This window comes from Podarcis filfolensis (genome assembly GCF_964270895.1).
Source record: "Podarcis filfolensis genome assembly, chromosome: 17".
In the NCBI taxonomy this organism is placed as follows: Eukaryota; Metazoa; Chordata; class Lepidosauria; order Squamata; family Lacertidae; genus Podarcis; species Podarcis filfolensis.
This window is the reverse complement of record NC_139621.1, coordinates 30207591-30224748: the sequence shown is the minus strand read 5'-3', so window position 1 is coordinate 30224748 and position 17158 is coordinate 30207591. Positions and strand designations below refer to the sequence as shown.

At 39.3% G+C, this 17158-nt stretch overlaps 1 protein-coding gene and 1 long non-coding RNA gene across 28 annotated transcripts in view; one reads left to right on the top strand and one right to left on the bottom strand.

Annotated features, from left to right (window-relative positions):
• NRG1 (neuregulin 1) overlaps positions 1–17158 on the bottom strand; it is a 503801-nt gene that overhangs the window by 5259 nt on the left and 481384 nt on the right. For 15 of the 25 annotated variants that reach the window (XM_083593318.1, XM_083593298.1, XM_083593308.1 and 12 more), the window contains 6 exons: positions 17037–17095; positions 11943–11966; positions 9412–9447; positions 6691–6793; positions 3482–3608; positions 17–147 (listed from right to left, as the gene is read on the bottom strand). In XM_083593318.1, the coding sequence (XP_083449444.1) occupies positions 17–147; positions 3482–3608; positions 6691–6793; positions 9412–9447; positions 11943–11966; positions 17037–17095 (480 nt within the window). The remainder of the gene's footprint in view (positions 1–16; positions 148–3481; positions 3609–6690; positions 6794–9411; positions 9448–11942; positions 11967–17036; positions 17096–17158) is intronic. The other 10 variants (XM_083593316.1, XM_083593301.1, XM_083593299.1 and 7 more) reach the window with 3 other exon arrangements.
• LOC310753036 overlaps positions 1–17158 on the top strand; it is a 76350-nt gene that overhangs the window by 5685 nt on the left and 53507 nt on the right. The gene's annotated exons all lie outside the window — the stretch shown is intronic.

Sequence of the window (17158 nt, the reverse complement as noted above, 5' to 3'; positions counted from 1 at the left end):
TATTTCAGCCTCCTACCTGTGACTAGGTGTCTGGGTGACCGTTGTGGAATGGTGAGTCGTTGAGGTATAGTGGCTTGTAGAAAATGATGTCTCTGTTTCTCTCTCCACAGCATGCTCACTGGATATTACATTTTTTGATACATATTGCTAAATAAAAGGGAGACATAACTCATATTTATAAGCACAACTCATACATCATGGATGGGATTCACCCAATTAGTCCTTTAAATGGAAGGGCTTCTACTTGTGTAACTGGCCTTTCTCCTCTCCCTCGTGGCCCCCCACCAGTGGCTTGTGTGTCAGGAGAACCCTATATATTTGGGTCTGGCAAGTTAATGTGCTTGAATACTCCCACTGAGACCTCAGGAGGTCTTTAATAAAGAATGGGGAAAGTTTATGATTTATTTGAAAAGCTATTGCAAACAATTACACACATTGGTAGGATTGACAGAAAACTTGTACAGTGGTACCTCGGATTACTTACGCTTCAGGTTACAGACTCCGCTAACCCAGAAATTGGAGCTCACCCTGTCGCAGGGATTCTGTAACTGGCCTTTGTCCTCTCCCTCGTGGCCTCCCACCAGTGGCTTGTGTGTGTTGTGTCAGGAGAACCCTATATATTTGGGTCTGGCAAGTTAATGTGCTTGAATACTCCCACTCAAATAGTGCTTGAATACTCCCACAGAAATAGTGCTTCAGGTTAAGAACTTTGTTTCAGGATAAGAACAGAAATTGTGCTCTGGTGGTGCGGCGGCAGCAGGAGGCCCCATTAGCTGAAGTGGTGCTTCAGGTTAAGAACAGTTTCAGGTTAAGAACGGACCTCCGGAACGAATTAACCCGAGGTACCACTGTAGTAAAAATTTGAACTATGGATTGACAAAGGATTTATAAAAATAAGAGTTATGAAAGAGATGCAGAGGGGAAAATCATTACATTAAGATCCACAATGGAGGGCGGGGAGGGAAGTCAAAAGGGATTATATGTTTATGTATTTAATTCACTTGTTTATGTAAAATAGAAAACACAAAAATACAATTTATGAATACTCCCACTGAAACTCCCTCCATCTTACAAACTAGTTCATCAGGGAGAAAGGTTTAGCTATCTAAAATTACAACACTAAAGGTGCTTTCTGATAACAGCACATCAGGCCAGAATATGGACTGGCTTTCTCCTAATGCTCTGACTAATGAAGGGAAGACTTCTGAGTAGGGGCTATGGATATGTTTTGACTTCCCTTTTCAAATACTTTCTCTCTCCACCCATAACAACTAAAAAATAATAATATGCTGGTCCCCTGAATTTCAGTGGTGAGGCGGCAATCTGTTCTTAAGTTCTTTGTGAGGTGTGTTAGGGGCAGCATAAATTTCCTGTATTTTTACAAACTAGTCTTTCAAAATATTTAGTTTGGCCATCATTTGGGGACTTTATAGGAACAATGGAGTCTGAATTCTGGCCTATTCTTTCCTAATGGCTCAAAAAGCAATTGACATAAGAAATAGTTTGTCTATGTGGTGCCTAAGTAACAGGCATAGTTTGTCTACAAATTGGCTCTCTCAGGGAATGATGCAATATGAGAAATATCTGCATTGTTTAAACACAGAGAACAGGTGAAATCCTTTGTCCGCTGGAATTGATGGCAAAACTCTTATTGACTGCAAAGATCCTTAGGATTACCCCCAAGGTAGCTCTGGTTCATCTGTAAAATGTACTGCTAGCTGAGTGCTATTTTGGTTCTGTTCAGGAGTTCACCCCATTCTTTTATCTTTAATCCATAAATCAGGTTTTTTGGCTAGTAGGCCATGGACTGCATTCAACTCTCATTGTCATTATTTTTTTAGCCCTTTCCTTAGCTCAGAGTGGCACCTGTCAAATGAGGTGGTGCCCTGCATGTCTAATCTTGCAAGGAACTCTCCACTTCTGTTCTGGCCAGCAGACATTGCTCCTTTCCAACCTGAGAATGTCTGAAAAAGCTCTTCAGTAGCAGTGGATTGGAAGCTGCTTCTCCTTTTGCCAGCAGGCATGTATTAGGAGAAATCACACTGTTAATGCTATTTATGCACTCAGCTTAAGCACTGTGTGTACATTGAGTAACATAGCCAGTAGCTCCTCTATATTCATGAAACACTTTCTTGGGAGTAAGTTTGGGCTCTAAAGACATCTTGGAAGCATTATGAGCATTATGTTCATCTCCACTGAAATGAACATGAAGAAGAAGAGTTTGGATTTGATATCCCGCTTTATCACTACCCTAAGGAATCTCAAAGTGGCTAACAATCTCCTTTCCCTTCATCCCCCACAATGAACACTCTGTGAGGTGAGTGAGGCCGAGAGACTTCAGAGAAGTGTGACTAGCCCAAGGTCACCCAGCAGCTGCATGTGGAGAAGCGGAGACGTGAACCCGGTTCACCAGATTACGAGTCCACCGCTCTTAACAACTACACCACACTGGTAATATTTTACATGAGCTATGTATGACCAAGGGCAGCTCTTTTACTTGAAACAAAGTGGTGGCAGGCAAAAGAACTGCAACAAAATCTTATCTACTTTCTCAGAGAACCAAGGGCATGGTTCATCTTGTGATTAAGAAAGTGAATGAATGAATGAATGAATGAATGAATGAATGAATGAATGTGAGATCCACACAAGATATGGTGTATCCTTTGCTTCAACCATGGGAATATTCCCCCTCACATGGATTCCATTTTGTGAAAACAAACATTGTTGTAGCCTACCTTTTAGGCAGAAGGTTCAATCCAAGTTGGCAGTGCTCAGTATTATTTTGACGTTAATATTCTATGTCCTTAAGATGGCTTTCAAAGTAAAATTCCATGTACAAAACCAGAAAGGATGCCCACAAAAATACCCTGCTTCTAACTTCAGGTGACTGTTGTTGTCTGGACAAGGTACATGGTTCATGATTGTTTTTTTGTGGACAATCTGTGCAGAAGGATGTCTTTACATTGCTGTGCTGATAAAATCTAATTTCCATGATTTCATATAGAAGACCTACCAGGATTTGAATTCTCTGTAACTTTATGTAACTTCAGTTACGCCTTTGCCCAGAAAAAGAAAGTCTGTAAATTAGAATTATTCTGAGTTACATTCATAAGAGCCGACTCCTAGGGGCTTAGGGTTCCTTCGGCATCCTCAATAAAATATTTGAGGGGGCTCAGCCCCCACTAAAAGTTAATCGGCATTGTCATTCAAATGGTGTGCATGTGCCACATCTTGTGATTGATTATACAGGGTGGGGCTTACCTAGCCTCCCCCTTATTTTATTCAGGTTGGCACACCAGATACATTGGAAAACTTTCTTCACTCTTACAATTGCTTTTTTAGGTGGTCATGGTAGAATAACAAGTTATTTGGGGGGCGGGGAGAGAAGCATGCTTATCATTTCTATCTGATAACTGATTAAATAAAAACTGGTGATGAAGTGATGAGCTACACTTCGCTGTGCCACTTGTGCAAAACTTACATTCACCAGCTGGACATTTTCTGGTGGCGGGTGAGGGTGGTGAGGCCCATTGGCCATATTGACTCTATGGTTGCGCTCAGATCGAAGGCCTTGCCGGAGGCGGTCGTGCAACTTTTTCCGCTGTTTCCTGCGTTTCAAATAAAGAACAGCTTTAATAGTCAAATAGACAAAGCAGTTCTGCTCTGCAACCATATCTGACCAGCACATTCCCATACATGGATTATCTGAACGACAAGAAACTGCAAGAGATCTGTATGACGTGAAGACCTCAGGACTTCCAGAACTCTGTCAGGCTTATGAGGAGAGAAGATTTATCGGGAAAGGTGTTCTACCTTCCAAAATGAATTGCCTTTCTGAAACTTTCAGTCTGTTGCTCTTTTGAGATCAAAGGGGGATGACAGCCATGGATTTCAATTGAGAAGCAAGACCCTATGATATATATACGTTATCTATTCACGTTCACCCTTGTTTCTTCGTCTCTACCCAAAATGTGCACTTCATATGTTTTGGAAGGTGCTTGGCACAATGCACAAGGACTTTCTATGGAGTATGATCATGTTTCTCCCCTTGTCAGTGTGCCTATGACTAATAGGTGGGCTCTAGGAAACTCAGGTGGCAGAATGGGTCAGTGTATCTGGTTGTTAACCCACACAGGGATGGCTGTGTGCAGGATTCCTGCACTGCAGGGAGTTGGCCTAGATGCCCCTCTGGGTCCCTTAGAATTCAGTGAAAACAATGCTCTTATCTCTTATCTTTACAGGAGAGCACCATTCCCAGCAGCAGCTAGTTTCTTGTATAGTATCTTGGTGCAGAGGCCCTTGCAAGGCTTTATTCTGAATTCATGTGCATCTTATCACTTTTCTGAAATAACCTGGTTATCCTGATGCCTGCCTGCAATGTAATGTACAGCCGTGGACATGTACTGACTTTAGCTGTGCAAAGAGAAAAAAAGAATCTTTTTTTGTACAGCAGCCATATATTTTAAAAATGTAAGCTGTTTCAAAATGCTTTTAAATAAAGTAAAATCCAAAGGTGGTAATTCTTATGGTTTTAAGGTATGAACTTTGTTCAGAAAGATGCAACTGTTTTTTTACTGAGCTTTTCCCCAAGCTTTGCTGCCACAGAAAGTGCTGAATCACTCGCTGGCCTGTGCTGAACTATAGATGGGAGGAGGATACTGCATCAACTGCAAATTCACCTGAGTCAAGTGATACAGCCGCAGCAAAGAAATCTGCTTTATTATATAATATTATAGTGTATGTTTATATTGGTTTGACTCTGCGCATGAAGGTTAATGCTGGTGTTCGCTTGATTAAGAATAGGTGTTCTCATAGCAGGAAATGACTGAATGATCCCTCACTAAAACCTTTACTAGCTGCAAAATAAGTGTATGCGTTTTTCTTATTTAAATTTCATTAATAGGAAAGTGTAGTGGCATTTCCAGTGGCAATGTTAATAAAGTGATAAGGTGACATCACATAACACTGACTCTTCCAAAATGTTCCATCTGTACAGCAGTTAATTCAATGAAGAGGTAAGGAACAGAATGCGTATTTAGCTTTTGCAATACTTTTTTCTTTTCTGTTCCCCTTTAGTGTTTTGCTTTTGTGTTTTTTTGATTAGTGAGTGCCCTTCATGTGCAGAAAAAAAATGGCCCATTTCCAATACAGAGATGAAACAGAATTACCTACCCCCAGCAAGTAAACATAAGGATGGGCTGCTCTAAGAATAAGCAATTCTTATTCCAATATGCTTTAAATCCCTATATTTCTCCAAGAACGAAGTGCACCTCCAATTTTAGTTCACAAACAAGTGTGCCTCTGTCATCAGATTAGGAAACACTGCAATTAGATTATGGCCCATTTTGCATGTAAAATTTAGCCAGCCCATGGCTTAGCACGAGCAAATGAGCAGGTTCTCAGAATGAAGTTTACAGCTGCAGTGCTCTTCCCCTAGTCCAGCTGCTGCCATGCAATTTAGGCTTAGGGTTATATTCAGACAGGGTGTATGCATTTCCAAATGTCAAGAGGCACAATAAATAGATCAGAGTTTAACCATGGGTCAGGTGTACAATACAAGACACAGCTCTGGAGCCATTTTTGTTTGAAGTAATAAATCTTAAGTAATAAGACTTTTGTGCAGGTATGTTCGTTTTGGGGCCTAATCTGGCCTGCTGGTCGGTTTAATCCAGCCCCTGTGGCAGTTTATTTCCTGGGGTAAAATCCTAAAAACCTCAACAGTTTCAATCCTAAAAAAAGCTGTAACACTGTACTGTTTTTAACACTTGATTGGGAGCTGCCCAAAGTGGCTGGGGAAACTCAGCCAGATGGACGGGGTATAAATAATAAATTATTATTATTATTATTATTATTATTATTATTATTATTATTATTATTATTACTACTAAGCAACTTTGGGGTAAAATCATAAAAAAGTCAACAACCTTCAATCCTAAAAAAAGGTCAGCAACTTTGGTTGGCCCTTCACTTCATCCAATCTGGCCCTCTTTGAAAAACGTTTGGACACCACTGAAGGCTGCCAGTTCATGGGGTGACAGATCAATTACCTATCAACATGCATTTTGACATTCATTATTAACATACTGAGCTAGTATATTAAAGTGTAGATGAGATTTTTGGATTTAAACCTGGTTCAGGAGTCATCCTACAGCATGATTAAGAACTTTCTAACAATGAATTTTAATTCTGAAGCCCTGCAGAACAGATGGGACAATTAGGCAGTTATCTCAGTGGGTCATGAGTTAGATTAGAAAAATCTAAGGGATCATCTCCTTATAGACAAACAATCCCAGTAACTAACTGCCTTGTTGGTAGTAGCAACAGATGTCAAGGAAATAAACAACTATCTGACTTTCAGAAGACATCTGAAGGCAGCCTTCTGCCCAGAGTGGCTGGGGCAACTCATTCAGATGGGTGGCATAATAATAATAATAATAATAATAATAATAATAATAATATTGCAATAACAATAATAGTCTTCTAAGGGGTCAACTCCATAGGAATTTTTTTTGTGATTATACAATATAGCACATTCCAGCTTCACTATAAGGTTGCAAATAAATTCTTGAGTTTATTTAGCTGCTTAATCTTGCATCAACAGTTGCAAGCACATTTCTTAGCCTCTTGTTTTGACAGGGTCCCGATCCCTCAGGGATAAACACAAATATAGAAAGGAAGAGGAAAGTTTACTTGGTTTTGCAGTAGGCCACAACACACATGATTCCAACTACTAGGAGAGCAATGCAGATGCCAGTTATGGTCAACACCCTTTTCTGGTAGAGTTCCTCAGCTTCTAGAAAGGGGCAAAAAGGAGAAGGTTACAAAATGTACACTAGATAATAAAAGACAGAGCAACCAATGCCACAAAGAATTATTTTACAATCTCACGCAGTGAAATCAATGGCACAATCACCATACAAAATTTAAGTTTAGAAATTAAGATCCAAATGCAATACTAGGGATGGAGGAATATGAAGTTTAAAATAAATATAATTCAAATTAATTTGTACTTGTAGTTCAAAAATTCTGTTTTTAAACATAATTTTAATAAAAATTTAGAAAAGCAAAAAATTACGAAAAATAAAATGCACTGATAGAACAACAATGCATGTAGTGTAGAAACAGGTTTTTCCTCCTTGCAAAGAGAGCTGGATGAAGATAGCTTTATAGCAATCTCTCCCCCGAACCCAACAATTTTCTCCCCCCTTTCTTCTTTGGCATTTTAAAACACACTGCTGCTTTTCCGGTATTAACTTAGATCACAGCAATCTTTACATGAGAAAAGTTACCATTGTACTTTTGAGTTTGGCTTGCAATTACGCCACCGGTGAAAATTGCACCGCTTTTAGAGGATTGCTAATGCAGTTTATCTGCTAACCCCAATTCTTTCCACTGGCCCGAAAGTGGCTGCAGCAATAGGCAGCAATGCATTGTATCACATAGATATTGCTGTGCTTACTCAAATGTCATAACTGTAGCAAAAAGAACAGTTGTGTGAAGAAGATCTGTTCCACTGCAATGACCTCACTCAAGTGATATTTTATCATTATTAAGTAATTCTTAGGGCAAGCAATGTTTGGTTTGGAAAACCCCCCACCACGTTCTATTGTCTGTCACACTTGGCAAAACATCATTTTGTATGTTGAACAAAGGAAACGTTACAATTAGAACATTGATACTAACTGTACACTGGCTCATGGAACTTTTTGTTTCCTCTATTCCTTTTGTGGTTTGTATTTTCAGTACAAAATTGCAAAAATGTTACATCATCCTGATAGAAGAAAATTAATGCAACCAAGGTGTGAGGATCCAGCAAGGAGTTGCAGAGATGGGGAACCTGTGGATCTCTGGATGATATAGGGCACCCAACTCCCACCAGGTCCAGCCAGTCAGGAATGTTGTAGTCCAACAACCTCTGGAAAACCACAGGTTCCATATCCCTGAATGAATGGAGCACTGCTGATAAACATAAATGCTTAAATTTAATGGGGGGGGGGGGGAGAAAAAATAACTTCAATTTCTTTTGGAAATGAGGTTACCATCAATGGGACAGAATCTGAAAGTCTGCTACTTTTATGCTTTAAGAGTCTGTTAGTGTTTGGCAATTTCCTGGTCTGCTGATCTTTGTATGTTTGCAGATAAGACATCTGCTAGGACTTGCTTTGCCTTCATCTGTTACTGTTTTCTGGCACTAGCCTGTTAGGTCCCAAATTCTTCACCTCTGCCGTCACTGTTGCTCCTAAGAGCGTAAATATTTGCTTAGACATTGACCCAGCATATAGTTTGATTACATCATGGTGGGCACTGACCAATAATTGGCAGCGTGTGCTGATATGCTGCGGTGTATCAGTTTGGGAGGAAGGAACTTCCATGAAGTGCTGACTGTGCCTGGAAGAAATTTTGCTTTCCTTTCATGGCATTTTGGAAAACGTAGTTTGGCTTCTACATGTGCACTGGTGTTTTTGCATAGATAGTTTTGTTTTTCATGGCACATCTTTCTAAGTGACTTTTTTTCTCTGCCCATTTCTTTTGAGACAAATAGATTAAATGGAGATTCCCCCCCCCCCTTGTACTTATCTATTATCCTCAGGCTTTGCCTGTGTGGACTTTTATTTGTATCATAGATTAAACAACAGTTACCAAAATGTTTAATGGATAATTGAGATTTCTAGGCTCTCTAGCAAGACTACTTTATTTTTTATTAGATTTGGTATTGCCCCTTTTGCTGTGATCTCTTACGTTCCTTAAAATGAATTAAATTCAATGGGATTTATTCATCTAGGACTGAACAGAGGATCACAGGCATATTCTCTCCCTTCCCACAACCATAACCCCTCTGAAAATAGTTTTTCTAATTAAAAAAAAGCCATGAGAGGCATTACACACACTTCGTGGATATCATCTAGTTTGTTTCTGAGACATACTTCAAAGAAATAGGGCAACTTGAAATTTACTATGAACCAAGACTGGAATTAAAAAAAACCTTTCATCTCTATGATACAATGCACCCTATTGTTGGATGAGTTATTTCCTACAAGCCAATCCCAATGTAAACATCAGTTAACAGGCTTCTGAACATATTCAGGCAAAAATTAATAGCACTACTTATTAAAAGAGGGAAGGAAGGGTCAGTTTTGTGAGAAAAGAAAAACTAGAACATTGAACTGATTATACAAATAAAAATCCAAGAAAAGGAAGTTAAGGTAGGGAAGCAATCACAAATATATGGGAGAGAAGAAAAAGAGAGGAACTGAAGGGAAAGAGAAAGTTAAAAGTTTGAGAAGTCAACTATAAGCCTGGCACAGCATGCTTGATAACTGGAAAAAAGAGTGAAGGAAAATGCTTGAAAATAAGATTGAAGCAGAGTTTGAAGGGATTTCACATACAGCATAACTCCTAACCTATGCTCACCTGAAAGCACTGATTGAGCAGCCAAGCACCTGGAGTCTTATAATGTTACAATACAACAAGAGACAGAAAGGTCATGCTAAATGCAATCCAGTTAATTAGTGCAGTTCAGAAAGGGTTAACATAGAATTCTGTTTGTAGTTATCAGTTATTAACTTGTGAAAATAGTGTTTTCTCCTCCCTCCTGCCCACGACAGACCAGGGTTACGGTTACACCAACGCCAGGGATACCATCACCAATGGCATCTCCTATGGCGATCTCTCCCTGCAATAATGTGTTGCATTATGCAGAACTGCCATGTGGCAAGTACTCCTAGATATTACTACATGCAGAGGCTACTTCACGGGAATGCTGGCTTTGGTGGCAATCCCGTGTCCAGCGTAAGATATAACATGGCCGTGGCTATGGAAAAGACAATAAAACGTTTGTAAAAACGTAAACCGTTTCGCTACTGTTTTGAGTCAGCCTCTGTCTTATTAACAAGAAGTCTCTCAGTCTGTGTGGTGTTCTCAAGGCATACAACATGCTACGTGTGGTGAACTGTGTATCTTCTTGTGATACTTTCTGGGAAGCTTTTATTATTACTTAAAAGCCAGTAATCTGAAGAAATGTGTTACAAACGTTCTTCCTGGTGGACCTGCGCTCTCCCTCCTTGTCCTTTCATGTCCTCACTCTTGCAACGTCCTCGACAGTTTCCAAGTTTATAATCCTGCAGCTCGTTCTCACACCTGCCCACTCTCTCTTGGTGCCGAAATGGAGGAAACGTTTTGCAAACCCTCCATAAAACCACACCCCCACTTTTTGGTGATTTTGTGCCTCTTTCTAAAAGGGTTCAGTCATCTGTGCAAGGGAGTGGGGGCCATGAGGGAAGAACGCTTACTTGCCCCCAGTCCAGCTGTACGTGTTACAGGTTAATTGCAGACGACTTTGGATGGGGATGTATATCTGAATACACATCACCCAGCTGGAAATAATGAAGAACAGATGGACCTCATCTACATTCTGCTGCATCTGATTAGCACTCTGCTGAAAATTCCTCCTGCAGTATTATTATTATTATTATTATTATTATTATTATTATTATTATTACACTGGGTGTGGCCAGTATAAGGCTTTTATTGTCCTTATCCTACTTTAAAAATCATCAATCAGGTGCATCCTTTCCTGCTACAAATAATCTCTCCGGTGGTTTGCACGCTCCAGCGGTCTGGACTTCTCTTTAAGCATTGTGCTTCCAATATTATATTTTGGGCTGTTGCTCAGAAACGCAAGCAGTGCAACACGCACAACATGTGTATTCATTGCCACAGAGAACATTATCTGTTTTAATGACATTAGGATCTGAGCCCACAGAGGGTCCCAACGTGGAGCAAGAAGAATGTCAGGTAGGCTGTTTGTGCACAGTCACCAAGCAGTTGGAAAAATAGGGGACCAAAGGATAGCAAACATATCCTGCAGAAAGCCTTTTGCAAAGCAATAGGTAAAGGTAAAGGGACCCCTGACCATTAGGTCCAGTCGTGGCCAACTCTGGGGTTGCGGCGCTCATCTCGCTTTATTGGCCGAGGGAGCCGGCGTACAGCTTCCAGGTCATGTGGCCAGCATGACTAAGCCGCTTCTGGAGAACCAGAGCAGCGCACAGAAATGCCGTTTACCTTCCCGCCGGAGAGGTACCTATTTATCTACTTGCACTTGACATGCTTTCGAACTGCTAGGTTGGCAAGAGCTAGGACCGAGCAACAGGAGCTCACCCTGTTGCGGGGATTCGAACCTCTGACCTTCCGATTGGCAAGTCCTAGGCTCAGTGGTTTAACCCACAGCGCCACCCGCGTCCCTTGCAAAGCAATAGGTCACAGCAAATCATGTGAAAAGGCTTCAAGTAGAGGTCTCTGGTCTGTACTAAAACTGCTGCAGATATCCCTTGCTATAGGCCTGCTACACTTTCCCTGTGCTTTGCCTTACATTGCCTCTGTTTCACCTGGTTTTGTTTCACATGCTAGGCACTGCTCAGGCCCGCCAAATACATGGAAGAAGTCAAGTCCACAAGTGCTTCAATCTGCAATCCTCAAATCCTCTAGTAAAGCATTCACTTCAGCAGGATTTGTGGTGGTAGAATGGTGCAAGCTTCAAGTTTTCCCTAACAAAATAGGTTTCCTATGTCCTAAATAGGAGCACAGTAATCCTGCCATTCTACAGAATGGCCATTCTTTCTTTCTTTGTAACAGATGGAAATTTGGCAGGTTCTTCCAAGACAGGACAGCAGCAATACTAGATTGTAGCAAAAGCAAGTTAGCCAAGAATTCGAACAGGAAAAGTAAATTTCCAGTCTTTTATGGCCACCTCAAGCATAATCCACAGTTTATACATGTTTATGTTAAGTGCAGATAGGGAGCTGGCAAAAACTGTTATAGCTGTATGATCCCTTCTAAAGCATAAGGAAGTTGGTTAGGAATTGAAGGGAGAGGGGGAAATAAAAAAGGTTTTCAATCTCTCAGGGTCTAAAATTTGCAAGCTAAAAGGAATGATTGGTCCATACCCATAAATTCAATCCCAAGATGCTCTGCCAATGCAGAAAGTTGACATAAAAAGAAAGAAAAAGGAAAATAGTTTCAGAAAAGAGCAATACACTGTACTGAAAAAAAACAAGTTACACATGGATATTATATCTATTTGGTGTTTGCACACGGAGACAGGACAAATGGCATGAGGTTAATGTGGCAGAGTTCATGTAAGCTTTGGCAGGCTCCTGTGTCCATTTGTGAAATGATAGTTTACAGCAAATACACACTGGCATCTGTATATAATCTGGAGGAACATGGTGAATGCACCAGTTTATGTGAACCCTTAAATATATTTCTGATATATCATGGTGACGGACTCTTTGAACTGATTGTTGTAACACCTGGCTATTGTAGCATCTGCCCAACATGTGTATCTAAAAACATCTGTATGTGAAATTTGCTAGTCTGTAGGCTTGTAACTCATAGTGGGCATTTAAAATAGTGACTCTAGCAGGGCAACGTCTTCCTGTTTATATTTCTATATTTCCCCTCTTACGCTGGGCTGTATCAAATTGACTTTCAGTCTATTACACAGAGCGATAAATTGAACCCGGGGAGTTTATTAGTTAAAACAGAACCAAGTTATATTTTGACAGTGCATATGTCTGAAGGGAAAGTGCCATCTTCTTTGTCCATTGCCTTGTGGAGCTAATTGGTTTCACATGCTGATCAACTAGGTAGATTTATATTTTAAAGGCACAAATGTGAAAAACACTGCTTTTATCTTATCGTCTGGGATGGAAGTCTCAGAAGAGGAATTAGGAACGGAGGAAACTGCTTGAAAAGGAATAGAGTTGCTAGGATCTCATTTTAAAACAGCATTCCTCATTGCAAAACATTATGGCACCAGAACATTTTGACTGTGCTGAAAATTACTGGGGATACAACTCATTTCCCCGTGTTCTTTACATTTTATTATAAACTGGAAATAAGACAGAATGTATCTCCAGTAACATAAAGGGTTTGGAGCAGAAAAATAAAATTTGGGGCCAGATTAGACAGAGCAAATTTTGGAGTGCCTAGGTCTCTCACACTGGTACTCTGACTAATCAATGAAGCAACACCTAAATAATAGTACCCATGGTGTTAGTTTATATAGTTCCTTTGAAATTGTTTTCGACCAGTGCTTTTTTTCTGTGGGTATGCAGGGGTACACATACCCCTAAACATTTTGTGAATCTAAGTTTGGCCTCATTGAGGGGCAGTATTTCAATATGAGTAGGAAAAGGAGAGGACCCCTAAACATTTTTTAAGAAAAAAAGCACTTTCTTCGCCAGGCTGCTAGGTCTGGAAGGCCAACAATAGTGGGAGTTACATGTGTGTGCACAAGAGCATATTTTATAAAACATATGGTTGCCCGTATTATATTTAATCCTTATTTCCTGCACCAAAATGTTACTGCTCTGCTTACCTCTGGATCCCCTCTCTACATCTTTAAAAACAACCACCTTTTCTGTCCCTCTGTATTTAAATAAGACCAACATTTATTTACTCTGTTTTAGAAACCAAAGGTAAAAAATTATACATGGTAAGGGGGGGAGGGATTTGCCCTCCCAGCAATCAGTAACATTTTAAGGGTTAAACGAATCTGAATTCAGAGATTTTCCCCTACAGAGCCAGTATGACATGCCTACATGAACACTACTAACAATATATATTAGTTGCATAGAAAGCTTGGTTGAGTCTTCAATAGAATTAGTGACATGCTCATGCGTATATATTACTGCATTTACACTAGTCTGTAGGCAAGGTGGGCAGGCCGAATGGAAATTAATTCCAGTGAAAGTAACTCATTTCAGACAGCTTCTATTTGAAATAATTCAATGGGAGATCGGTACTTAAAGAAAATATATTCTGGCACGTAAACCTTGGCCAAAAAGCATGCAAGGGAAACATGCATCGCTCATTCTGACTCCAGAATAATATATGTATCACTCCAATTGATATTTGATATTCATGGTAACATTCCCCTGATTTTTAAAAAATAACCCGGACAGCCGTGCTTTGTTATATATGTATTCTAATTTACTCTGCTACTGTTCTCTTAATATTTCATCATTTGTGATATATTAGCAACAAAACATTACTTTAAATACAGGGAACAAAATCCATCACCACGAGGGTACGGCAGCCAATGCATGTGAGAGTTGAATTTAGATTCAACTGAGTATTTTTTGCACTTTTCTGGCAGCACACATGCAACTATCTGTTCCTGAGGTCAGCTGTGCCCATGTGGTGATGGCTCATTGTCCAACAGCTTTCAATCATATTGACTGTGATAATAAGGATAATTATAATAAATTATGATGATAATAATCCAGCTATGATTAAAACTAGGAAAGACTGGTATAATACCATCTATGTACGTTCATATTTAACATAATAAAGTCTTAACTTTGAATGTCAAATGCAATATTTAAGACACTTGCAACAAAGTGCTGCCTCTTTTTGAAACGAGCCCTGTTTCATATCCCAAAATTATGTAAATTTAAACCAAATAATGATCAACATGTTCATAGTTTTGCTGGCTCTCTGGCCATGGGTTTTGGATTCATGCCTGGCTAAAACTGATGATGGAATTCTCTGTGCCAACAAAATAAAAATTGCTATTTTCAATCCAGTTGAAGACAGAGCAATCTAGCACAGAAATGGCATCCATCTCCATTTAATATCCATATTTGAACTACATTATCTTGAACAAAAATATAGAGAATATGGATTGGCTGCATGCTCAGTTAATACTCTCTCTGGGCTCTGCCCTTTGCAGTTTATAGTAACATAGTGCACTTTTTAGTTCTTGTTGTAAATTTGTTTCTTAATTATGCTTTAGTTGAGATTTCTGCATTGCAGGGGGTTGGGGTCTCTTCCAGCTCTAATATTCTATGGTTCTCTGACTGTTCAAGTTCCTCAGAAGTTGAGGGAGCTAAGAAGTATGAGTAGGTGTGGCTTTGAAAATACCTTAAGACATTAAGAACATCTTAGGCACACAAATCCAAAACGTAGTACTGTATATCCCTCAAAATGGGTCGGTGTTGACCACCATGTGTTTTATAGTGGGAGGATTTCACTATGAGAATCACTGTAACATACAAAAAGGAAATGTGTGTTTGTATTACAAAGCAATATCAAGAAAGTTGTGTGGTGCATGTATTCTATGTAAATATAAAGGGTGGAATCCCATGTTGCATGAGCAAGTGACCCCCTCATGCAACAGGGGTTCTCTTTTGTCTCCTCCCCCAAAGAGGCTGACCTGGAGCCGTCATTACATATCTTTAGGCACCAGGCAAAAACTTTTCTCTGTAACCAGGCCTTTGGCTGATTAACATTCGATAGCCCTTTAAAATGTGTTTGTGGAAGAAGGATTATTGGTTGTTTTATTATTATTATGTATTTTGCGTTCTCGTTTTGTATTTTTATGTTGTGAACCGCCCCTGTGATCTTCAGATGAATGGCAGTAAAGCAATTTAACAAATTAATAAATTGCTCTGGAGGACTGAGGATCTCTGGAGAAGATTTTGAGGGATATGCAGGTGATGGGAGTAGGGTAAAGAGAAGACAAATCCGGGGTTCTGTTTGGCAATAGGATTTCTGTTGTGCAAGTGAGTGGACATTGTTCGTTGTTGTCCACAGTAACGGTAATCTGGAATTCAAAAGAAGTAATGTTCTATGGGAATACTTAAGTAGAACTATTTAGGTCTATATTTTAGGAAAGCAACACAAGTCAAAATCAATTATTTTAATGGCTAACACATAAAATGCAGCAAATGCATAAAATATTCAATCTTTTAATCTAATTAGGCAAACAACTCCATTTTAATATTATGTCCTCATATATTCTTGACCATCAAAAATACTTTTTTTAAAAAAAGAAGAGCAATAGAAAATAAATTAGAAAATAGTTTCATATTATTTGGGGAATACGATTGTCAAGAAAACTTTTAAAGCACTATGACGTCGAGTCTATACAAATGAGCTTTTTAGTACTTAAGATAAACATCTGGCCAGTGTGGAAGCTAACTCCCTCCATTCCCAACAGAAAACTTGAAATATGGGAGAGGTAAGGCTTAGGAGGGTTACTGTAGATTATTCATATACATTTTTTGTTCATAGATGAGGAAGATGGAACTGTATGTCCAGTGCAGGCTGTACACTAATGGAAATTAAACTGAACTAGCTTACAGTATATTGATTGGTTCCATCTTTTCTAGTTAGTTTTAGAAAAAAAACTGTACAACTTAGCACAAACACAGGACACTCATTCCATGAGTGGATCCAGTATTTGTAAGAACATATGAAATTATATTTCTATTGACATTCAAGGGGTTTTCTCAGTCTCAGCTTTTTATGAGGGTGTTTTTACTTGTTTTTATCCTCATTAGGATAAAAAATTGTCTGGCATCTAAGGAGGTACTTTAAATGCTTAGTGAGATTTTGAGGGACACCGCAAACTTTTTAAAATACATTATTTGCAACTAAACACCCTTTGAAAAAAAAAGACTAGTGTGATATAAAATATTTATTGATAATTCATTACCGCCAGTGAAAACCTTCTTTATGTATCTCAGCTTACGTGCTTTTTCACATGGTCATGGCTGATAAAATTGGACCACCTAAATTCACCTTTCAAAATGTGCTTGCTACATGGTTATTGTTTGGATAACCACTATGGTTGAAATCTAATTTGCTCAAGCTCACTGGTTTCGGTGGGCTTAAGTTTGCCTAGCTCTGTGTTGGATTTAGGCCTATGGGTGTACTCCATTAGCGCAGCACTACACTTTATTTATTATTTAGGCTTATTTCATATTGCAGCAGCTGAGTTCAACTGTTAAAACTAGAGAGGTACCTTTACAATTTGCCTAATTTTGCCAACTCAAATCTTAGTTGAATTCTTGAAATTCCTTGTGCCGTCACTTTTCCATGCAAACAAGGCAGAGGCAATCTACACCAGAGTTTGTGTAATCCGTTTAGTTAACAGATAAAAAAATCTGAGGAAAGATGAAGCGATAAGAAAAGCAGCACCAACTGAGCATGCTCCTATTCAAGCAGAGACAGAAAGGAAGTGGACGTACTGTAGAAGCTTGCCATTACGTAGTTTTGACAGCGATCACCAGTAAATTCATTTGGGCACCTGAGAGTAAAAACAAAAACAAAAAGGTAGAGAAAACAGAGAAAAAGAGAAGAGGTGAATACA